Source organism: Castor canadensis, chromosome 5, assembly GCF_047511655.1.
Source record: "Castor canadensis chromosome 5, mCasCan1.hap1v2, whole genome shotgun sequence".
Classification (NCBI taxonomy): Eukaryota; Metazoa; Chordata; class Mammalia; order Rodentia; family Castoridae; genus Castor; species Castor canadensis.
The window spans coordinates 164,332,791-164,356,944 of record NC_133390.1 but is presented as its reverse complement, the minus strand read 5'-3'; the positions used below and the strand labels follow the sequence as shown (position 1 = coordinate 164,356,944).

The 24,154-nt window shown below is 42.2% G+C and overlaps 1 protein-coding gene across 4 annotated transcripts in view; it reads left to right on the top strand.

The window, feature by feature from the left end:
• Chd6 (chromodomain helicase DNA binding protein 6) overlaps positions 1 to 23,323 on the top strand; it is a 190,622-nt gene extending 167,299 nt beyond the window's left edge. For 2 of the 4 annotated variants that reach the window (XM_020187192.2, XM_074074778.1), the window contains 10 exons: positions 927 to 987; positions 1,659 to 1,875; positions 3,108 to 3,316; positions 4,576 to 6,120; positions 9,076 to 9,227; positions 9,635 to 9,841; positions 10,825 to 11,277; positions 13,058 to 13,249; positions 14,154 to 14,273; positions 20,448 to 23,323. In XM_020187192.2, coding sequence (XP_020042781.2) covers positions 927 to 987; positions 1,659 to 1,875; positions 3,108 to 3,316; positions 4,576 to 6,120; positions 9,076 to 9,227; positions 9,635 to 9,841; positions 10,825 to 11,277; positions 13,058 to 13,249; positions 14,154 to 14,273; positions 20,448 to 21,344 — 4,053 coding nt within the window. In that variant the 3' untranslated portion in view covers positions 21,345 to 23,323. The remainder of the gene's footprint in view (positions 1 to 926; positions 988 to 1,658; positions 1,876 to 3,107; positions 3,317 to 4,575; positions 6,121 to 9,075; positions 9,228 to 9,634; positions 9,842 to 10,824; positions 11,278 to 13,057; positions 13,250 to 14,153; positions 14,274 to 20,447) is intronic. The other 2 variants (XM_074074779.1, XM_074074780.1) reach the window with 2 other exon arrangements.
• The last annotated feature ends 831 nt before the right edge of the window (positions 23,324 to 24,154 follow it).

Sequence of the window (24,154 nt, the reverse complement as noted above, 5' to 3'; positions counted from 1 at the left end):
AGTCTTTTTTTTTTTCTTGGTACCCATTAAAAATGTAAAAACCCTTCTTGACTTGAGAGTCACATAAAAATGTATGCAGGACCTGGTTTGCTGACTCTTGTTCTCTCTGACCCTATGCTGTAACATGGCAAAGTTTTGAGTCCTGAGGTTGCTCTGTGCCATCACTCAGGCCAAAAAATGACAGTAGGAAAACAGTAAGTTTCAGTGTTAAAAATGAAGTCTAGTTGAAAGATAGTATGATCTTTTTTCCCCACCATATATAAGGTGCTTTTAAAGTTCCATTCCTCAGACCAAGACAGGCTTATGAAAGAATCCATTAGCACCAGTTTGACAAATACATTGACTTAGACAAGCTCTCTGCCTATGATCTTACTCCAGATTCACTTGGAGCTTCAAATTGTAATTTTAATTTTAAATTCGTGGGGTTTTACACCATCAGGTCTCAAGTCTGGAACAGTCATGTTTTATGAAAATAGTGTCTGTTGCTGTGAAGTAGAGCTAACTATAATGAACATGAGCCTGACACTTTTTCATAGCAAAAAACAAAAATGCAGGCACATTCTTCCTGAAATGACAGTATTAAATTGCAAGTGACAATGATAAAGCAAATATTTAAGTTCACAGCTAAATGTAAAATGTAGATTGCCATGCTTGTAAAATGTAATTGCCAGGGAGAGGGTGCCAATTCATCATTCCTTAAAGCTGATTCTCATTCCAAGAGAAAAAAAACTTCAAACAAACTGCTTTCTGACTTCTTTAAAATCCTGCATAAGTAAGCTGTATTTATCAGATACCATCTTGGTCTTTGAGATGTTCACAGGTGGGGATGTCTCCTGTGCGTACTTATTCCTTCCATATAGGGCCTCACTAAGGTGGTTTCTTCTAAGCTGACATTTTGCTGATGCAGTGGCTTCATTTATCCTTAGGAGAGTGCCAGTGATGGAAGTGATGGCATTTTTGGTGAAAAGAAAGATGACAGCCGGGCAGGTGAGTCTGTGTCCTTCTAAAGACAAAGAAAAGTAAGGTCCCTGTTTGAAGTTATTCTGGAGTTTATATGTAATAGCAATGTATTTTTTAAGAAGACTTTTCAAAAGCCAAGTAAGTTGACCTTTATTAAACTCCCCTGAAGTCTCACATGACTCTGACTTCTTCTACCGGGCATTGAAATGCAAAAGTGAAATTAATGATGTCTTAAATTAGGATGGACTCAAGATATAAAAAGGAATTATTATTTCATTGGGATTTTTTATTTTTTGAGAAAAGTTGCAAGCTTAGGTTTTTGTTTGTTTTGTATTTGCATTGTCTGAATTCAAACTTAACAAACACTTGGCATTTCAAAGGACTAATTATACAGGAGCCTATAGTTCTACGTGAAAAAAGCAATAGAGAGTGTGCCCATTCCTGTGCTGTAAAGCAATTCTGCCCCCAACAAGGGATATGTGTATTTGAGTGGTAACAGTCCTTCTGCAACATAAAGCTGCTTCCAAAGCAGAATTATAGCCCTTCAGCAGTACCTTCCCTCCTAGGCTGATGGCTGATCTTTAAAGCAGCAACTTCTTTAAGTAGCTCAAGCAGCTTTGTGTTTAATAAAACAAAACAAAAGTCACTCTTATTTCATTTCTGCTTGTAAATACTAATGTCCTCGCTGATGTTTGAAGCCCAGGATGGCTCCGACCCAGACAAATCGCTCTGGCCAGTTTCATCTGCTCTCACAGCTCGTCTCCGGCGTCTGGTCACAATTTACCAGCGCTGCAACCGCAAGGAGCTCTGTCGACCTGAAATCTTGGGACCAGGTAACCAAGGATACTGGGTTCAGGAGGAGTTGTTCAGGAGAACCTCAGAAATGGATCTCATCAACAAGGAAGCCCAGAAGAGGTAAAAACCAAGGGCCAGAGGGCACACTGAACTGTTCTGTGGGAAAAGGTGATAATAGGGAATGTTATAGCTACAAGGCAAGTGTTTATGTTCTCAGATTGTCTCCAGAATTCATTAAATGCAGCTTCCAATGTGGTATCTAATGAGATCTGGGACTCTGTTCACAATTCCTACTTTTATGTCTTTCCAACTTGACATTTTTCCCTAAGTCAGACCCTAGTCACTGGGGATATATCATATATCAGACCATTTCAAACCTTCTGGTTCTTACAGCAACAGAAGGAATTGAATCTGTCTTATTATAGTTACAAGTCTTTATCAAACCTTTAAAGGCAATAAATACTATAAAATGCAAGCCCAAAAGAAGGTATAAATTATCAATAGTTACTGCTTATCTGAGAATTAAGCTAAAAAGGCTACACTAAGCTAACATAGGTTAAGAATGAACATATCAGTGAAGTTGCAATTCTTTGAGTCTTTAATCTCTCTGTCCTTCCATTGAAGCATCCATTACAGGAACACCATATAGCAAATCCAGTTACTTCTCTATATTCATTCTAACTTTATGAAATTTGGTAATTCAGGTAAAATATTTCTCCCATCTGATACAGCTGCAGAGAAGCTTTCTGCTGCTCACTCTTCCACTCTTCCACTAACCCCACACCTCACCCCCATTCCTAGCTGTGTTGGAGAGCACTGTGCCCAAGAACCCCTGTAAAACTATGGTGGCAAGTTATTATCCCACTCTCTTAAGTCATTATCTTAATCCTGTGAAATATAAAAGCTAGAGGAACTTTGTGTCCCAGCGAAGACAATTGACATGGGCAGCCAACCGATATAAAAGCAAGAAGAAAGGTGAAAGGCCAGTGAGGAGTCAGGATGTGTACACTGAGGTAGCATTTATCTTCTCAGCTCCAGTTTCCTTGTTGTAAGATAAAGAGGTTAAATTTAATGGTCTGGAAGATCCCTCCAGGATTATCATTCTGTGCTATCATGGGGGTAGGGCAGGATATTTAAGCATATATAATATTGTTTAAATCCTTATTTCCTACAAGCTGAAGTTAACTAGATAATTCCTAAAATTTGATGGCTTGAAAGTGCCACACGCCTTTAAACCCAGGACTCAGGAGGCTGAGGCAGGAGGATCTCAAGTTCAAAGCCAGCCTGGCTATATAGCGAGACCCTGTCTCATAAAAAAACAGTTCACTTTCCCGCTCTGATTAAATCCCAAGGTGGACTAGGAGAGAGCAAGCAGACTTCTATAGAACAGTGTCTTCCTTTGGCGTTGTTTATGATCAAGAAAAGAAAACCTTCGATTGGACACAGTTCCGCATCATTTCCCGTTTAGACAAGAAGTCAGATGAGAACCTGGAACACTATTTCCATAGTTTTGTGGCCATGTGCCGGAATGTCTGTCGTCTGCCTGCATGGAAAGATGGTGGTGAGAAAACTCTTTGTCACTATATTGTCAGTGAAATGGGAAAAGAACATGGTAATATTAAAGTTTCAGAATTACTTTAGCTATAACTGTGAAAGTGGATCCTATCTGAGGAATTCATATAAACACAAGAAAGTTCTTAGAAATGCATGAACTTTTAATCAGGCCCACCCTCAGTAAAACAAAATGCTTCCCAAATGATATAACTGCAGTGGAAGTTGAAATTCAGTTAAAACCTCACAGAAATACTGAGAGAGTGCCATTAACTACTTTTTAGAAGGGGAAAAAAAAAACCTATAATTTTCACATTGAGATATATCCTACTCTGAACTTCACACCTTCCTCAGATGAAATCTTAATAACTTTAAACATTTTCTCATGTCTTGACTTATAGAAAATAAGTGGATGTTATTTAAATATCTCCTGATCCCTATAGAGAGTCCTTCTGAAATTGACTGGCATTTTCAACAGCTGCCTTCAGGTTTCCCCTTTAGCCTCATATTTGTAGATAAACTTGTTCTGGGCCATGTGACCAGCTGTTAGGAAAGCTGAAACAAGCATTGAGCCTACCTGGCATGGGTTCTGGGCATGGATAACAGCATGTAGACATCCTGTTTTCTCCACCTTCCCCCCCCAACAATATATATAGGAAAGATCGGGATTTTGGAATCATACTGCCAAGATTTGAATTCTTGTCTGTCACTTTGAGCAACTTAGCTTATCTGAACCTGTCTTATCATCCTTAAAACAGAATGATAGCTGGAAACCAGTGGCTCACACCTGTAATCTTAGCTACTTGAGAGGCTGAGGTCAGGAGGATTGCAGTTTGAGGCCAGTTCAGGCAAATAGTTTCCAAAACCCCATCTCCAAAATGGGCTGGCAGTATGACTCAAGCAGTAGAGCATCTGTTTTGCAAGCATAAAGCCCTGAGTTCAAACCCTAGTCCCTTTAAAAAAAAAAAAAAAAGGAATGGTATAGTATATTTCAGAGTTTTTGTAAGAACTAGATAACCTATGTAAAGTACCTAGTGTGGAGCACACATAGTATTATTTACAGAAACGGTGTTTTCCTACACTTGTTTTACCTTTCCTTGGTCACCCTTGACCATTTTTCTTTTAGCAGGGGCCCACACACCTAAAACTGCCATGCTGAGAAGCCAGGGAGCTGAACTATAAAACCAAAGATTCAGGGATGGGGGCAGGGGGCAGAGAGTATCCAAAAACACCTTATGTGATAAGGTCTGTGTTTCTTCTTCTCTCCAGGTTCCCCCGATACCACTGTCTATGTTGAACCCATCACTGAAGAGAGGGCTGCAAGAACTCTATACCGCATTGAACTATTACGGAAAGTTCGCGAGCAGGTGCTCAGGTGTCCTCAGCTGCATGAGCGCCTCCAGCTCTGTAGGCCCAGCCTCTACCTCCCAGTCTGGTGGGAATGTGGGAAGCATGATCGAGACCTGCTCATCGGCACTGCCAAACATGGACTCAACCGCACTGACTATTACATCATGAATGACCCTCAGCTGTCCTTTCTGGATGCCTATAGAAACTATGCCCAGCATAAAAGAACTGACACTCAGGCAACAGGAAGTCTCTGTTGCCTTTACCAGACCAACTCCAAACTATATGAATCTCTTACCTATACTCAAATGAGTAAGACTTCAGAGTCCCTTGGAAGTGAACCTGAGAATCTGGTGAAAATAGAAAGCAGAGATGATTATCGAGGTCTGCCTGGGGGCAGCTTAACTGATGTGACTTGTGAAAACTTTATTTCTAAAGTTCAGGATGTCATTTCCATCAACCATGATGAAAGTCTGCTGCCTGGGTCCTTGGAAAACATATTGTATGGTAAGAAGGGGCTGAGCCGAGAGCCAAATACCAACACAGAATCCAGGAAAGATGCCATTGCCATCTCAATCAGCAAAGATGGGAGCTGCCAGCCTGGTGATCATGAGGCAGAAATAGCTTCAAGCCCCTCACTGATGGGTAGCTTAGAAGCAGGAGTAGCTCAATTGAACATTAAAAATGGCAAACATTCGTTGATATCTCTTTCAAAGGAAGGAGAGCCCTGCTGCAGTGAGACAGAACAGAGACCTGAAAGCCTGGAGCTGCTAGAAGCCAAATGCTTAACTTCCTCTACCTTTGATGCAGGAAATGAAACTGGGTTTGTAGATCTGTGCAGTCTTAGTGTCTGTGACTCCAAAAGAAACCTCTCATCAGACCAGCAATTAATTGATTTATTAGAAAGCAAAAGTTTAGAAAGTAAATTGATATTGAGTCAGAACCAGAGTGATGAGGAGGAGGAAGAGGAGGAAAATGAGGAAGAAACTTTAACCATGATAGCAGGCACCAGAAAGAGGCCAGAGGTTTTGCATTTCACTGAACCCACCACTAACATCCCAAGAGGAAAGAGCCGAGGCTTCCATTTGGATGAAGGCAAGAAAGGAAGCCTAGAGACAGTAAGCCAGACTCCTGGACCACAGAGGGCCTTTCCTCCAGGGTCCTGTCAATGCCAGTGCAAACACATGGAGAGGTGGGCACATGGGAGTGAGGAATTTGAAGTGGAAAAACCGAAGGCTTATACCCCAGACTTGTACAGAAGCAAAGCCAATAATATTACATTGGAAGGGGAGCCCACTGCTGTTCCATCAGAGTCATTTAAAATGAAACTTGTAAAAGAACCTTGGAAAGAAAGTGCAGAAGGGAAAAAAGGTTTCTCCATATATACTTCTGAGGGAAGTGAACCCAAGTCAGAAGACATGGATTTTGAGAATAAAGATGATTATGATGGAACCTGCCCTAGTCAAGGTATGTAAAAGCTGTGGGATTCTGGATAAGCCAATCTTCATATTATAGGAAAGAGGGATAAGTTGGGGGAAATGGTCACTAGTAGTCACAACTTCTGCACCTACCCACCAAAGCCAGAAAACAAAGACCTCTGTCTGAAAACTAGACAGTATATCTCAGCTGTGGTTATCCCAAAAGCTGAGGATGATTACAGATAGTCATGGTACCTGTGCTCCATTAGCCATGTGTAATCTGGTAGGAACTTTGTGCTTTTATGCAATAGATGCAGTGTCTGGTGCCCAGGGAAGCAGTGTGTTCTTGCACTTAGTCAGGTGCTTCAGGCTAGTTAAAGGAGAACAGTTTTGGTACAGGAGAGACCTGCAGTTAACAAGAGTTCTATTAGTTTGCAGGAACTCCAAAAATACAAGAAAATTGGCCTTTGTTGAGCTGAACAAAAGCAGCTGTTATTTATATATTCATCAGAACCCTGTGCTTTAATGTTGGGGCATTTGGGTTAGATTCCTTTTAGTACTAAACACAAAAATTACAACTAAAATTACAATGTGAGCTTTTTAAATAGCGAAATCTTAGATAAGGGTTCAAGTTAGAAGGAACTTCAAAAAAGTTTTTTCAAAGAAAAACAATTTAAATGACCCTAAAATTTATGCTTTTTGGGAATATAAATATAATGATAAGGGATCCCAAGGACGACAACAAGTGATTTTTAACTTACTTTTATTTCTTCACATCTAAGAGGGCATATGAGCAAAAATAGTGCATTTATTCTTGCCCATATCAAAACCAGAAAACAACCTGTTGGTGTTTGCCTGGTGCTAGTTGTGGCCCTCAGTTAGTGAAATAAGCACCACCACTTTTTCTCTGGGGCAGTGATTCTATATAGAGGCAGGAGTAAGGCCCAACTTCCTTGAGTTACCTAGCTTTTTATTTTTAAATTTCCCATCTTTGGTTTGCTCACTGTGATTCGTGACTATCTTAGGAAAGAACAGTTACACACTAACTAGGATAAGGACTGATGGACTTGTGGTCCAGGCAGCCCAGGAGGAGCCTGTCTACAAAACCATGCTTCAGGCTTCCTCCTAACCCCAGTCCAACAAGGATCATTACCAGGTGTCAAATTATAAAGTCCACATTGTTTGAACCCTGTTGTGGAGAAAAATCACCAAATAATCAGTCATTGGAAACTCAAGACACCCAAATGAGCACAGAATGAATATGATTTGGAGAAGAAAAATTCCTCCTTCCCTTCTTTGGTGGCAGGGCAGAAGATCAGTGAACCAGGTAATAAGCTTGTAATTGCTGGATCTTATTTATCCACTGAGTGGGTAGGTACCTATGCACCAATGCTTTTACAGACCACGGAGGGGGTCTTCCATACACAACTGGTGTGAGATAAGTGCTATAAGGACATACACCATGGTTGGAGACTAGAAATCCTATAATCCTAAAAGAGCAGTGGCTCACTGCTTCCTCTGTTAGGGAAGCCAGCACACCCCACACAAATACATACCCACAACCCCATCTTACCACCACCACCCCCATCTTCCTGGCTCCTCTGCTTAAAACCTCTCAGTGATGCTTCTGTTGAATCCAGAACAAAATCTCATTTTCTGTCAAGACTTTAGGGGACTCAGGATGATCTGTATGACTTCCTCCCCCAGCCTCATCTTTATCCTTTGCTCCTGCCTGTCTTGGTTCTTCAGCATGTCCAAAATAACCTTTCCCCATTGCCTTCTCATCTTCAGGGGTGTTCTCTCTTTACTAGCCTACTTAGATAGATCCTTCCCTCTTATTTATTCCCTATCATGGACCTTGTTTCATATTCTCTCTTTCTCTCTCTCTCCCTCCCTCTTCTTTCCTCCTTCTCTCCCTCTCTCTGTTGTTGTTGTTGTTGTTTGTTTGTTTTTGAAGCAGGGTTTCACAATGTAGTCCAGGCTATCCTGGAGCTTCCTGTGTAGCCTGGGCTGGCTTCAAACTCCCAGTCCCCTGGCCTCAGCCTTCCCAGTACTGGGATTACAGGTGTACCACCATGCCCTACACATTTCCTTCTCTTTAAAGCACTGTCACAGCTTATAATTATAGTTACTCCTTTACTGTTACTGTTTTCCTGTCTCTCCCTATGAGGCTGTAAGAACCGTGAAGATCAGGCCACATTTCTCTTGTTTGTCCTTGAGTCCACCAGGCCTAGCAAGGTGCATTCATAGTAAAGGGTCTCCACAGGTCCATAGGAGACTTGCCACACAGTCAGAAGTAAAGTCCACATGTCCAAGGGTAGACAGACATTGGTGTCTTTTCACCTAGAAGAGAGGTCCATATCTTTTCTACCCTGGGTGTTCACTGCCGTCTGTTCATTCTCTGGCATTACCGGTAAGTGGATATTTGAAGATCCATCCACATTGCTAATTAACTTTTACCATTACTTAAGCTTGAAAGAATGAATTACATTTCTCTTTTTTTTTAAGTAATGGAAAATTGTGAAGTAATAGAAGTGTTCCAGTTTATTTTCATTTTTTATATGAATCAGGTCTCTTTTACCTTTGTTAAGTTTCATCCTTTCTCATTAATCTTGCTGTGTTACATTTCATACTTGTAGACTGTCCCTTCAAATGTCAAAGTATTATAATTGTCATTTTCATCTTTTCCACTATACCAATGAGAAATGGTATCTCCTCTTTCTCTTGGATACACAGAGAAATTTCCTTCTCTTTTTTTTGTCATGAAGATGTGGATGCAGTGTCTTAGTCCACAACTTGATTGGTAACCATAAAGCAGGATTTGCTTTTATGGCTTAACTAATTTGATTCTCCTGAAAATAGGAGATATGATAAGTAATAGTTTAAAATAAATTAGCACAAAATGGGCTAAGAAAAACAGAAAAGACAAATTTTGATCTCCTAATCTCTCAGATCATTACTGTTTCCCAATTGCCTAGTGGGTTTTTTAAACCTTCTTTTCCAGACTATCTAGGGAAATACTCTGAAGAAGAGAGCAAGAGCTCAGCTTCAGGTATTGCAGGAGACCTTGGAGACGACCCTCAGGAAACTCGGGCTCCCACCATTGCTCAGCTGCTTCAGGAGAAAACCCTCTATTCCTTCTCTGAGTGGCCAAAGGTATCTCCCAGAGCTTGCATCCTCCATCTGAACATTCTCAGCTTTGATTCTTTTATTTCAAAACTTTTAAAATATTTCTATAAAACAAACTCAAATGTTCCATGTTTGTATTAATTATATAACATAGTTATATATGTATTACTTATATAACATTTATACATTAATAATATATAATTAAACCATAATATGAAAGTGTCAGTTGTCCTCATATTTATAGCAGGGAATTTAATCTTCATCATCCAGACTATGAAGTTTGTTTTTAGGCTTATAAAGTATGTTTGCATGCTCTTTTCCAGTCAACTCTTTCTGGTGAAAGAACTTGACCCTTAATCTCAAGAAACTTTGTGAATTTAGATAACTTTGTGAATTTGGGTGCCTCTTCCTCAGATCTGTTATCCTTTTCCCAGGACCGTGTGATAATTAACCGCCTAGATAATATCTGCCACGTGGTGTTAAAGGGGAAGTGGCCCTCAAGCCAGCAATATGAGCCCTCGGGCACACTGCCCACCTCCATCTTAACCAGCAATGCTGGTTCTCGAAATAGCCTCTCAGAGCCAGAAGCAGCAGAACACAGCTTCAGCAATGGGGCAGTGTTGACAACCCAGATCCAGAAGGTGAGGCATAAGGATGGAGTCTACTGCAAAGCAAAGAATGGTGGCCACACCCCACTTCTTATTCATTCAACAAATATCTACTAAATGGAGATCTTTTATTGAGCAGTTAGTATCACTTGAGGAATTTCGACTTAATCATATAGTCTGTAGAGAGCTATTAAAAGCTTTAGAGCAGAGAAGTACATGGTGAAAGCAGGGGTTTGTAGCTCAACTGGAGTCTGCAGACTGGCAGACGAGGTGATGGAAGAAGCAAAGAGTGCCTCGACCAAGGGCCAAACGGGGAACTGATACAGAGAGAAGGTTTTAGACTATAGGTTAGACAGAGTAACTAACAAAGAAAGGGACAGATTTGGCAAGGATGATTTGAGGCCTAGTAAATAAGGGAAAGGAGGCATGAGGGGACAGATGTCTTTCAACCCTTCGATAATGGAGAGAACAGTGACAACTGATAGAAATTAGGAAATCAATTCAGGAGTGAGCTTTTCTGTGAAAGGTGAATGGTTTCATTTGAGGTAAATTTTTAGTACAGTGGCTTTCACTTGACCGCACATTAGAATCAGCTGGGGACCTTGAAAAGCTACTGATTCTGATTTCACTGGTCTGGGGTATGGCCTGGTATTGGGATTTTTTTTTTTAATTATTATTATTATTAGCTTCCCACATGATTCTGATACACAGCTAAGGCTGAGAATCCCCGAGTCATAATCTTGCTACTGCAAAGTGCAGTCCATGGACTAGCAGCTTTGGCAGCATCTGGAAACCTGCTAAAAATGCAGGCTCTTGGGCTCTGCCCTAGGCCCACTGAAGTAGACAAGCCATTCAGGTGGTTTGCGACTAACATTTGAGGAGGCTTGAGTTCAAAGAACTTCTAAGAAGATGACTAGAAATAATAGGAGGCATGAGGAAATCAGGCCTGGAGAAGGAGCTGGCATTCAACCACAGAAGTAGCATTCAAATTCCTTTTGCCATGTGTGTGTTCACAGGAGAGCTTCTTAGCTCCAGTATTCACTAAAGATGAACAGAAGCACAGACGTCCCTATGAGTTTGAGGTGGAGAGGGATGCCAAGGCTCGGAGCCTAGAACAGTTCTCTGCCACTCATGGGCACCCTCCCATCATCCTCAATGGCTGGCATGGGGAGTCAGCTATAGACCTCTCCTGCTCATCAGAGGGGTCCCCAGGAGCCACATCCCCTTTCCCAGTGAGTGCCAACACCCCTAAGATTGGGGCTATCAGTTCACTTCAAGGAGCCCTCGGCATGGACTTGTCTGGGATTCTACAAGCTGGCTTGATCCATCCAGTGACTGGACAGATTGTCAACGGAAGCCTCAGAAGAGACGATGCTGCCACAAGGAGGCGAAGAGGGAGACGGAAACATATTGAAGGAGGAATGGACCTCATCTTTTTGAAGGAGCAAACCCTTCAGGCAGGAATCTTGGTAGGTATATGAGGACACTGAGTAAAAATCATGACCTTCTTACATAGACACAAACCTTCTTCCTCAGACACTAGTATTTTGGTTTATAGATCTTTCCTCCCTATTTCAATTGTCCTACTTATTTTCTGTCATTATAAGATGCCCTTCCTCTTTTCTAGAACTCAGTAGATACTACCCATTAATGGCCCTTAATCTGCATACAGCCTGGAAAATAACAGGAGGTCTTGTCATTTCAAATAGAAACAGCCCAAATCCTCCAGAGTGTGAGAAGAGCCACTGGCGATTAAACAAGCAAAGCAAGACAATAGCACTGGGTTTGCAGCAGCATTTCTACCACATGGTGAGGCTATCCAGGAGCTAAGGTGTAGGAGACAGAACAGGAGTCAGGATTAGCTGAATGTTGGTCCTGGCTCTCTTGCCTGATACTGAGCAAGCTGCTGAACCTCACTCTCCTCCTCTGTAAAGCTATTGCAGAGGGTTGCTATGAAGATTCCTGGAGAGGACAGTTAAGACAGCTCACCATAAACAATGGAAGAGGTCAGAAACTGTGTGCCTAGGCAAGAGAAATCCAGCTTCCTTTAGACTTTGCTTAGCACTTAATGTTGTATTTTGAGTTTTCCCATTTATCTACCAGATTTTGAGCCCCAAAACAAGTATCACATTTCATGTTTTCTTATTTTAAAAATAATAACCAGTACTTATTACCTACTATATGGCAGGCAGTATTGAGAGTTTTTCATGGTTGTCCTATTTGATCCTCACAACTACCACACTGTGAAGATCAGTGTTTTATAGATGATGAAACTGAAGCATTAAATAATTTGCTCAAAATCATCCAGCTGCTGAGTAGTGATAGGGTAGGAAACAAAACTTAAAGACCTTGTTCTATAGATCTGAGAATTTTACAGCTAAGTGTATTACTTGGGATATGTCCTCCTCTTTAGACTTTGTATATAATCTGAGAAGCTGAAGTGACTGATTTTTGCCCAAATAAACTTAATTTTTTAAATTATTCTAGTATTTTGAATTTTTTAGTAAATCTTATTAACATTTTTTTGAGATGGGGGTCTCCCTGTGTTGCCTCGGCTGGTCTAAACTATGTCAGCTCATGTGATCCTCCTTCCTCAGCCTCCTAAACAGCTTGGACTATGTGCCACCATGTGCCACCATACTTGGTTCCTACAAGCTAATTTTAATAGATTGTGGTTTTAGAAACCAGCCACAATTTCCCAATTTCTGGGAATCACAGAATCCCAGTAGAATAATAACTGGTTAAAAAAATCTTTTTTTTCTTGACCTCTGAATATTTTTAAAATTTGTTGATGCAAACACTTCCTTAGCACTGACATAGTATTTTATAAGTAAATTTCATTATAAATGATGGAATTTCAGAGATGAGTTAGACAAGCATCCAAACCAGGTAAGCAAATCTCAGTGTGGCATTTCTGGAACATGAGAAATGTTCATTTTGTGAACAAAGTGCTCTGGGTACAGGAGCTAGCATAGCCATTGTTGCCTGGGACAGTCAGCAGTATTCAGTAGACTGAATTGGAGCATTTAGGGTGGAGTTAAAGTTTGCTTTATAGACAGTGGAAGAAGAACACTCAGATGAGGAAACTCTTAGTATTGTGGGAGCAAAGGCAAATCAAGAGAGAAAGGGATTCTAATTGGGTGGGGGAAGACATGAAAAGCTTCAAAGAACACGTAATGTGTTCAACTTTTAGGAACTAGTTTTTATTCTATCGTGATTAAGATAGATACTCATTTTTCCTTTATCCAGGAAGTCCATGAAGACCCAGGGCAGGTCAATCTGAGCACTACACATCCTGAAGGGCTGGGACCTGCTACCTCAACCCCCGAGCCAGCAGCAGCAACCAACAGCCAGGCCGAGAAAGCTGTTCCCAGCAAGAGCCTGCTTGACTGGCTGCGGCAGCAAGCTGACTACTCTTTGGACATTCCCAGCTTTGGGGCAGTAAGTGCTGTTGGTGCTGCCTAATGCTGCTGTTAACTGTAGTTGTTTTTAATCAGTACCTACTGAAGGAAAACAGGTAGAAGCTGTTTGGGTGAAATCTGTGTTGCCTGACATTATTTTAAAACTGGTTTTTTAAATTTTAAATTTTGGTTAAATCCTCCAGGAACAGAAATTACAGCTTGTGTCAGAATACTGTGCTAAGAAATAGACATGTAAAATCTTGAGAGGACAGAACTTACCAAAGTTCAGTCCCCTCACTTTCCCCAAAGTGACAACATAGTATCATAAACTCACAGAGTAATCTGAAGACTTGCTTCTAAACTCTGCCATTGGATGAAAATTTTACAAGTTAATGTATTACTACTTGGTTGGAGGAGCTCTATTCTTGGATTACAGTTATTACTTTGAGTCTTTCCCTTCAAGTCATCTTGCTGCCTTTGCTGTAAGTCCTTCCAGTTAGGAATCTTTAGAAGGGCTCCCGGGTACTGATATTTTTGTCTTGATTTTTCTTGTCTCATTTTCTCATCTACCTCACCAGTGTCTTTGTCCTGGGCTCATCTGACTAATAAGATGAAAAGAAGAGAATGAATTCTCAGGTGCTTACTGTGCTAAGACAGATAGAGCCAACCAAGGAGGTAGAATTGGGGAGAGAATCCAAGGAAGAGAAGGTCAGGGATTCAGCAGTGGCCTGGGAAGCTGGTGGGTCAGCTCATGGACTCCAGTCTGGAGGGCCAGGGCCCAGTTTACTATAGGAACAAGGGTGCGTCAAGGTGCTTATGTGAAGGCTGAAGTCCTGTGCAGGATGCCATCAATGAGAAAAGAACAAAAACAGCTGAAAAGCACCACCCTCTTTAGAAGACTGTGCCAGAATGTTCTGTAATATTGGTCTCCATTTGCCTCCTAGAGTTTTTCAGACAAACCAAAGCAGAGGAGGCCACGCTGTAAAGAACCTGGAAAATTAGACGTCAGCTCTCTGAGTGGAGAAGAGAGGGTTCCTGCTGTACCCAAGGAGCCAGGACTAAGGGTAGGAAGAGGGCCATGGATGTCAGACCAAGGCTAAGCCGCACCTTGCACATTTGAGAGAAAGCTCCAACTGGAAAGTGGATAGCTGGGCAGCGCAAAAAGTTGACCAACAGCAATCAGTGGTACCTGGGCATTGCTGAGCAGCAGTGTGACTGGGTCCTGTGGCCATTTGTTTTCTCCCTTTACCTCTTAAACTGTTGGTGAAACCATTCCCAAAGCTTGGCTGGTTTTTATGTTTTATTTTGTTTTCCATATTTGTAATTACAAGGGAAGCCCTGTTTCTAGTGTTTAACAAATGTCACCATGGGAAATTTTCCTTTCTTATCTATGTTTTTTTGACTATCATCTAAGACATTTCTTCCTAGTGCTTCCTCGCTGACAATGAAAAACAGCTGACTCTGAGCACTGCCCTTTTTCTATTATAGAAATCATGAGACTAGAAGGGACTTCAAAGACATCTGCACAATATTTGAAGCGTAACAAGTATGAGTTAATTATAGTTTACAGATGCATACCAATTTGGAATAGAAAAGTCAAACCTCTAGGGGGCAGCAGTGGCATTTCCCTGAAAACTGCATGGGCAAATTGCATGTTAGTGAGCTTTTAACCTCCTCATAGTGCATCCTGCCCAAATCTGAAGGTCCCCCAGGCTGTTCATAAACTCAAATTCTCCAGAACACTGTCTCTTCAGCACCCTGCCAGCTGCAGCTTCCCTGTATATGATGTCCCTCCTTCGTGGGATTGCCTAAGTGTGATTTCTTATGTTAGCTGCAGAAGACCACCCACCCTCATCTTTTCCTCCTTGTGCAAAAAGGAGTTGTTATTTAATGTCCCCAAGGAACTTTGTCACTGACAAAGCAGCAACCCCACAGACAACTGCTCTCGCTCAACCCCACAGACAACTGCTCTTGCTCATCTGCATTAACTGCCACCAGTCACTTGGGGGAAGGCCTGGGCCAATCCTCCAGTGTGTCACACTTTGTGTGTTCTTCTTTCCCTGCTGTTGCTTTATTCTCAGAAAATATCTTTTAACACCCTCTTCTTTGACATGCTGAAGAGCTAATCCAGCTCCTATCTTTATCCTGTCTGCTTTTCCTCAACCTTTCCATTGTGCCTCGGCATGGAGTGTCTCAGTGAATTCATCAGGTAAAGGCCTCCAATTCTTGCCTGGTTGTAGACCCTGAGCTCTTTTGTGGTTTACAGACTTGTCAAATAGCTGTGGTTTCCCTGGCCTTCTGATTTCTCTCTAACAGTTTTCCTATGTGGAAAATTAATGTTTATCACACTTCTTCAGATACTGACCCCTTGACAGAAAAACCATTTCTAAACTCTTCTTGCAAGTCAGTCTCTTCCCCAAGATTCATCTCCCTCCTTTGTTAAATAAACACATTCTCTGCCTCCTAGGCCCTTTTTCTGCAGGAAGTCAAAAACAGGAACTTGTCCACCTGGTCTTCAGGGTTGCTCAGCCTTCCCAACAAGTACAGGGCCACATGCAAGCCACATGTCTCCCACAAGTCTTTCTGGTATGTGACTCTGCCAGGATGTGCTGCCCTTTCTTTCCTATAGAAACTCGTAGTCCATTGAGGCTGGTGTACAAAGGGCTTATAAACAATATTCTCACAGTTCTGAAGGCAAGTTCTCACAGTTCTCAAAGTTCAAGATAAGGATGCCTGCAGGTTTGGTATCCAGTGAGGACCCAATACAGACGGCTATCTTCTTGCTATATCCTCAAACGAAGCTCTCTTAAGGGCACTAATCCATTCATGAGGGCTTGGTCCTATCACCCCTGATAGCCCTCACCTCCTCACATCTTGGAAGGACATGGTGTTCCGTCAATGGCCAAAACCCTAACAATTCTTCTATAGATTAAAATCCCACAAGGAACTCCTTCCTTCTTTTGGAACTTACATAACCCTTCTGTGATGTATACTGTGGTTTGGCTGGGTAAGCTCCACAGTCTTGGCATAATAAAAGCTGCACAGAAGGCAGGAGGACTCAATTCTATAATGCCTAGGACATAGTGGTTGCTTATTAGCTATTTGTATACATACATATAGTTTATATATATATATATGTATATATATTTGTTTTACATGTATATAGTTTATTTTTGGCTGAGCCAAAGCAGTAACTTGTAGCTATGACATATTACTCCTAAATACTTTAGCATGCATCTCTTAACATTTTCATACATAATTATTGCCATTATCACACATATTAATATTAATAAGATTTGATGTCTAGGTTGAAAGTGGAAGAGTTCCTGCCTAGCAAACACAAGGCCCTGAGTTCAATCTCAGCACCACAAAAAAAAGATCTGATAGTTAATCAATATTCAGATTTCACCAAGCATTCCAAAAATGTCTTTTAGAGATGACTTTAGTTCTGTTTTTTGTGCTATGCTCTGCTTTTAGGATTTCTAAATGAGAAGCCACCCACTGCATTTAGGTGCTAGGTCTCTTCACTCAGTATTTGTTGGGTGAACCTACTGACCTTCCTAGGAGGAGTAAGAAAGCTGACTGCCACCCTTCTCTTACCTCTACCCAAGAGTTTTAGAGTTGGAATAAATGCTATGATGAAGATGGTCTTTGTTTGGAATTCTGGAAAGCAGCTTTGCCTCCAGTGTTGCTTAAACATAAGGATTCTCCTTTTCCTTGCTCTCTCTGCTCTCTCTCCAGGCCTCCCCTGGAAGCAGAGGCAGGTTTGCTCTCAGGGTATGATTACCAGGAGGGAGAGCTGCCAAAACCCAATTTGGCCACTGTGTGTGGTCGCTGAGCTGCTGGGAGGGGCATCTCCCTGAGGTAGGCAACAGCTGGGTGGCTAGAGTGACTTTCCACCACAGGAAGTGGTAAACGCCAACTTCTCTGCCCACACTCCTTTTGCTGTCTGTAGATGAAGAGTTCCTCTCTACACCTGGGCCTTCCTGCTTTAAAGACTATAGTCTCCACCTACATAGCAAGTTCTCATTTCTGACAGGGCTCAACATTCTCTGCCCCAACAAGGACAAAGAAAGAATGTTTTTGACATCATGATGCCTGAGGAACACTCCTTGCAGGGAGACTAAAGGCCCAGTGGGACATCAGCTGGTCTTAAATGATTGCCTAGATGCAGATGGTCTGACAAGGAACAGTTTAAATGATGTTAAAGGTCTGATCCATAGCAGATTGTTAGAAAATAAGGTAGAGGCATTATTCATCAAGTGCTGAACTTGTTTTCTTCCCAAAAGAAGGACTTCTGAGTTGGAACATGCCCCTCCCAGTGGAAACTTATGGGGAGAGCTATAAGAGAACCTGGCCTTCCTGGCACCTTTCTCTAGTTGTGGGTGGGCTGTAGGGGAGAGGTCTCAGAGAAGCCTTGAAGTGGAGTGTGTCATGGACCAGCAACTGTCCAAGACTATATGGTGCAGACAGAGTGGCTAGCCTAGAACAAGGTGGTTTACATTAATCAGCTTAAAACAGACTGATGAAAACTTGTCCTTTTAGCCTTGTCCCATCTATCAAGTCTTAATATCTCTTTAGTCAAGAAACAGTAGGATTTTCTCCCTAGTGATTGTCCCCAAAACCAGAGTGGGCACTAGTGCAGCTTACTCCAGGACAAACCAGCCTAGTACATTGCTCGTGGCTGGTCATGTTGAGAATAAAGATATACGTGGTGTTGTGTGGTATGTAAAGAGCCCCTGGGCTCTCACCTGCTCTGTCCCTACCACTTATGCTCCAGGGCAATCCTTTCCCTTCCATTTTGAAAGGGAAAAGAACCAAATGTAACTTTGGAGAGGTTTTTGTAGCTCCATGATACTAAACCAGGGCTTTTGAAGTTTTCTTACAGTTGCCATCATAAAGCTTTCTTGAATATTCTTGGTTTTTCTTGAATATTCTTTGGGAAATTGAAGGACAAGTGTAGGACTTAAAAAATAATGATGTCTGGTACACAGAAATATTTGAAGACTCATAAGTTCTCTGTGAAGAAGGCTTTGATGAGAGTACCAACTTTGGGGTAGGTATAATGATTAATTGAGATGATACAGTGGAGCCCTAGGATTGGTGCCTGACTCAGCAGATGCGTCATTAGTGCCAGCTGTTGTTTCTCCTGCTGCTCTTCCTGTCACCACCACCCCTACTACCTAAATACCCTTTGAGGTACTGACCACTCCCTGTGGGGAAATCAGCATATCCCAGCAGCTTCTTCTCTTGGAGCCTACCATGCGTGTCCTTGCAGCTCCCTGATAACCTGAAACCAGTGTGACCAGATAACTCAAAACTGCCCCTTAAGCAGAGCTCTGTTGAGTGTTCTGTAATAGTTCTGAGAATAGAAACATGAAAACAATGAGAAATGTCAGAGCTATGAGTTAAAGTTCCTAAGTCAATCCTTAGGAAAGTAGCAAGTAAATTTTTTACTGCTCTCAGGGCCAGTCCCAGTCTCAACCCTTAGACATTCTTAGCTTCGCTGACATCACTCCATATTTTGTAGGACTCTAAGCCCTTATAATAGGGTTTCTCTGGCTCTTCTTGTGTCTCTGGGTAAGACCTGCACCTCCTTTCTTGCCCCAAGAGTCTGCTCTGTTGAGGAGTATAGCCAAGTTCCACGTCTTATTTTCAAAGACAGGAGGCTGTGAGCTGGTGGAGCCTTGGAACTCACTCCAGATTTGCAGGAAGGGAAGGCATTTGCACAAAGGAGAGTCCTGAAAAGGCACCAGATGCAGCTTATAGATGTGCATGAGCTCCTCCATGCTGGTGGCCTAGTGAGCTCTTCCACCTCATGCTGCTCTGCAATCTCCACATTCCAACCTGATGGTCATTTGTGTCCCTAGATAGACACTGTCCAGTATCACAGTCCCATCAGGGGCCACTCAACATCCTGACTTCTCCTTGCTGGAATTGAGAAAAGGTGGTAAAATTAACACTAACTTTGTAATGGGACTGTAGGAAGGAGATGCCAGACAGTGAGAGGTGCTATACTTCTCTGTAGCTGGGAAGGGGCACCCAACTTGCCATGTACCAACAGGGAAGGACTTTTTCCTTTTATACTCCCTCTCTGTGTGAAAAAAAAAGACACGACTGCTCGACAACACAAGTATTAGTGGCCTCCTTCTAATCCTGTATTACTTAATGAACTGACAGAGCAAGGGGTGGTGGAAGGCAATAGACAGGTGTGCAGTTATCCATGGCCTAGGGACTGGGCACTGCATCCTGAAAGAAATCGCCACCTTTCTGTAGGAAAAACAAGTTTCTTTTTATACAGGGATTTACATCTGTGAAATAAATATTGAGGTAAACCCATTGTAATTGCAATAATTTATGTAATTACTTCTCCACAACCAGACCATTTTGTTCTGGGGAGCAGGTTCCTGGCTGTGTCCTCACTACCCTGCAGAGTCCCTGGCTGCCTGACAGTGTGGGCTACAATCTGCTACCACCTCTGAGGCAGTCTGCTCTCCTGTGATACTGTGTGGCATAGTCCTGGGGCAGGAAGGGGAAGAGTCCAGACTTGAGATGTCACCATTTATTTGGGTGTCATTTCCCCAGCAGTGTTGAAGAGTTCTTTCATTTCTACAACCCACTTGTACCCCTTGCACCCCAAGTCATGCCCTCCAGGAGCTTGGGATCCAGGTGAGGATAGGGCACACTCATGGCTAGTAAATAGTGCTTCCTGTGGGTTGGGTAATGTGTTAAGCACTTCACTTTTAATGACTTTAAGTAAGAATCATCACCCTTTTTCACCAAAACTGACCCATCCAGAGCCCCACAGCTGAGGGGTGCCAAGTCAGGGTTTAAGCTGTAGTCTCTCTGACTCCAAAACCCCATCCTGTATACTCTGCTTTGCTCGTTCAATATAAACCTTCCTGGGTCAAGAGGAAAGTAAATGCTGTGTACTGCTGAAGGGACCACACAGTAAGAATCTCAAGGAGACTGAGGCATCTTCAGCACTAGTCTCTACTCTAGCTCTGCCATCTTTTTACACAGTGGACACTGCTTTTACCAGTGAGAGTGCTGAAAGCACTGTTTGGCAGTGACAGATACCCTAGTTGTTCCTGTGCCACCAAATGCTCTCAGCCTCTAAGAGAGGAAACTTACAGAGCTATGGGCAGGAGACATTCCTCCCACTGGGAGCCCCTCCCACCACCCCCAGCTGCTGCCCAGTAATTGTGAGCATTTTGTGTTTCTTTGTCCTTTTCCAGGGATTTCTCCCAGAAAACAAGTTCAATCACACCCTGGCAGAGCCTGGTCTTCGGGATGCAGTCCCCCGCAGGAGGGGGAGGCGGCCTCGGAGTGAACTCCTGAAAGCTCCCACCATTGTGGCAGACTCTCCCTCTGGAATGGGGCCCCTGTTCATGAATGGGCTGATTGCAGGCATGGACCTGGTGGGATTGCAGAACATGAGAAATATGCCAGGCATCCCCCTCACGGGGCTGGTAGGTTTCCCGGCTGGCTTCACCACTATGCCTACAGGTGAAGAAGTCAAGAGCACCCTGAGCATGCTACCCATGATGCTACCAGGCATGGCCGCCGTGCCCCAGATGTTTGGTGTTGGGGGACTTCTCAACACACCCATGGCAACCACCTGCACCTCCACTGTACCAGCATCTCTCTCAAGCACAACAAAAAGTGGTACAGCAGCCACAGAAAAGACTGTGGAAGACAAGCTGAGTAGCCACGATGTAAAAACAGACACACTAGCTGAAGACAAGCCTGGTCCTAGTCCATTTTCCGATCAGTCTGAACCTGCAATAACTACTAGCAATCCTGTGGCTTTTAACCCATTTCTCATCCCAGGAGTGTCACCTGGACTCATCTATCCATCCATGTTTCTTTCCCCTGGCATGGGCATGACTGTGCCAGCCATGCAACAGGCCAGGCACTCAGAAATAGTCAGTCTGGAGAGCCAGAAGAGGAAGAAGAAGAAAGCAAAGGGGGACAACCCTAACCCCAATCCAGAGCCTGCTCTTGGATGTGAGAAGGAGCCAGGCAATGATCAGAACTGCAGTGAGTCCAGTACCCCTTTGCCCCCAGAGAGAGAACACATGGCACGGGGTGGGGAAGGGGGACTCAAAGACTCAAACAGCAACACCAATTAGAACTTTTTCATTTAAGAAATTGTTGTGACTTGTAAGTTTCTTATCCCATAAAGGTTTGTTACTTCCCTACTCCACCTTCATAAGAACCTGTGTTTCCATAAGTAATATGACCTACCTGATTTCCTGTCTGAGAACTGTGGTAACAGATGTTAATAGTTGCAGGGTCTTGCCACTTCATTAGATAAGTGTTGTCTGCCTAGTCTAGGAGGCACAGAATTCTTCTGTTATCCAGTTGTTCATTCCAGCAATCGTAGTTAATACAGTACTTGGTGACACGCCCTACCCCCTTTCCTTCCAAGTTTCTCATTTACCTGAGGAAGAAAATGGGTAAAGGAAGCTGTTTAGAAATTGACATGAAGAGCCAGAGAAGAGAGACAAAGGGAGTTCTTTTTTGGTGTGAGCTAGGTCAAATAGGAAGAATATAATAAGGAAACTACCAAAAAAGCACAGGAAAAGAAAGTGCTAGTGTATTGGGTTTGTTTTTTGTTTTTTTTAATTGTGTCCCTATTTTATGAGGTGAGTAGTATAGTCAGAAGCATATAAACTAATGGTTGAAATACATATATTGATTTCTTTATAAAAAAAACCAGGAACCTTACTGGTAGTAATATTTCCCCTTCCTGGTTTTCAGACACCCACAGAAATACTGGCTGACGAGGCACTATTTTATGAATACATATCATCCCTCTCCCCAGTGAAAAAATGACTCGATTGGAGAAAGCTTCACAAGAGTAGGGCAAGTGCTCACACTCCAGAGAGCCGCACACTGCTTCACCAGCACACAACTAGCACTCTGCTTGCACCTCGTTCTCCCAAGAACTTCCTAGCCACTAATTTGCCTCTCTGCTTTCCTTTACCAAGAATAAGGCTTTCCAGAGCCTGTGAGAAGATAATTGCTCCACTTGCTAGGCTCTGTCATCAGGGTTATTTAAGGTTGCAAACATGTGCACCACCTTTTACACTACAACTGTGAAAAGTCTTTTCCCTCTCCCCATTATTTCTCTACTCTGTTTGTATCAGTGATCAGTTTAGCAGAGACTCTGTTGCAAGCCAACAGTATTCTCTCTCCTTCCTTCGCTTCTCCACATTTAGGAACTGAGCAGGGAAGAACCTGTCCAAGCAGCACTTCAGCTTCCCATTTTCTTTCACCCTACCACTCACATCACATCCCAGCTGGTGGTCTTCTTCATGGACGGTTCACTCTTGAGACTTGAAATGAGTTTTCAGCTCAGCACTCTGGGGGCGCAGGGCTCACAGGGCCTGGAAATGTGGCAGGTGTTACTAGTACCAATTTCACTTTTTGTTGTCACGATTTACTGTATTTTTTTTTTCTGTTTCTGTTACAGTTTTGCTAATTTATCAGAAGGTCCAAAAGTTTGACATAACTTTCAGTTTGCATTATTTATTTATGATGCTTTTGTCATTGTCTTTTATACATTTGGAATTATAAATTATGTAAATGTTAAAATGAGCATCTCAAAGAAGTCTGTTAAGTCATGATTGAAAAAGTTAATAAGATGTATTTTCAATAAGTGGAGTCCCAGTTTTATGAATCACAGATATAAACTAGAAATTCTATAATTGATCCTATAAGAAGAAAGAATCCAAGAACTGAGTAAATCCTATTTAATGACATCTTTGTAGTCTAGATAGCCTATAATGCTGACAACAGATTTCTTAGAAATGCTGCTCTCTCTATTTAACTAACATTTCATTCAGTTTTGCCTCCAGTGGAAGCAGAAAGGGTTTTTTCAGCTGTTAAATCCTAAAAATCAATATAATTTATTTATGTAAAAAAAAAAATCACTCAATCGATATATTTTTGAACCTTTTAAGTACTAATTTTCTTTTTATTGAGTAGAAAAAAAATGTATTTGCCCTAAATCCTTAAAATACAAATGCTATAAAAATTTCTGTATCTTGAAAGCCTTACTGCAAATGAGTATTATAGACATCAGCAGAGTCTGATTTTCTTTGTTGTCCTTGTGTTGTTGTTGTTTTGTATGGAAAAGCTGCATTCCTTAGGTTCCACTTAAACCTCCAGTAGGTCACACGGTTCAATGTGGATCTGACTTAAAACCCCACCAGCATGCACAATCCGTTGTTATATCTTATCGAACCTGTATGTTAGCTCTCGGGTGTTCAGGCTTCTGTTTGACTGCTGTTGTGACCCTGTTTGCAAAATGAAACTGACGCTCTGTGGATTATTTGCTCTGTAAGGCACAAGTGCTTCTTATGATTATTTTGACGTTTCCAAGAGCAAAAGCCAAATTTAAACTCTCTTCAGCAAACGTGAGCCTCTTCATCTAATTCCATGTCACTCACAACCATAACTTCCCCTGATCATTCTTCACCCATATCTTACATAATAAATTGTCTGTGGTCTTAATCCTGAATTTAAAAAAATGTTTAAAAGTCAGATTTGTATTTGAGGAATTCACTGGCATTTGGATGTTTCTTGCTGCCTGGGCATTTTATGAATGCATCCTATGCACATGAGGAATCCCCTATCTTAGGGGCCAAATGGTGCTAGGTGCCCTGCTAAGGACTTGCTGAATAATCATTCATGAGAGCTGACCTGACCTGTCTGTCAACCTAACAGAGCACAGGTTAAAACATGCTGTGGAAGGGAGTTGGCAGCAAGGCATCCTGCTCCCAGAACCGATTGTGTGCTTTCAGCTGATGCCTCCCCAACACCATTTCCTTAAAACCTACAACAGAAGTCCTATCTCAGAGCTCACCCCTGGGACTTCTGAGGGAACTAGATTTCTGTGGGTTGGAGCAGGCCCATAAAATACAGGAATACCCTT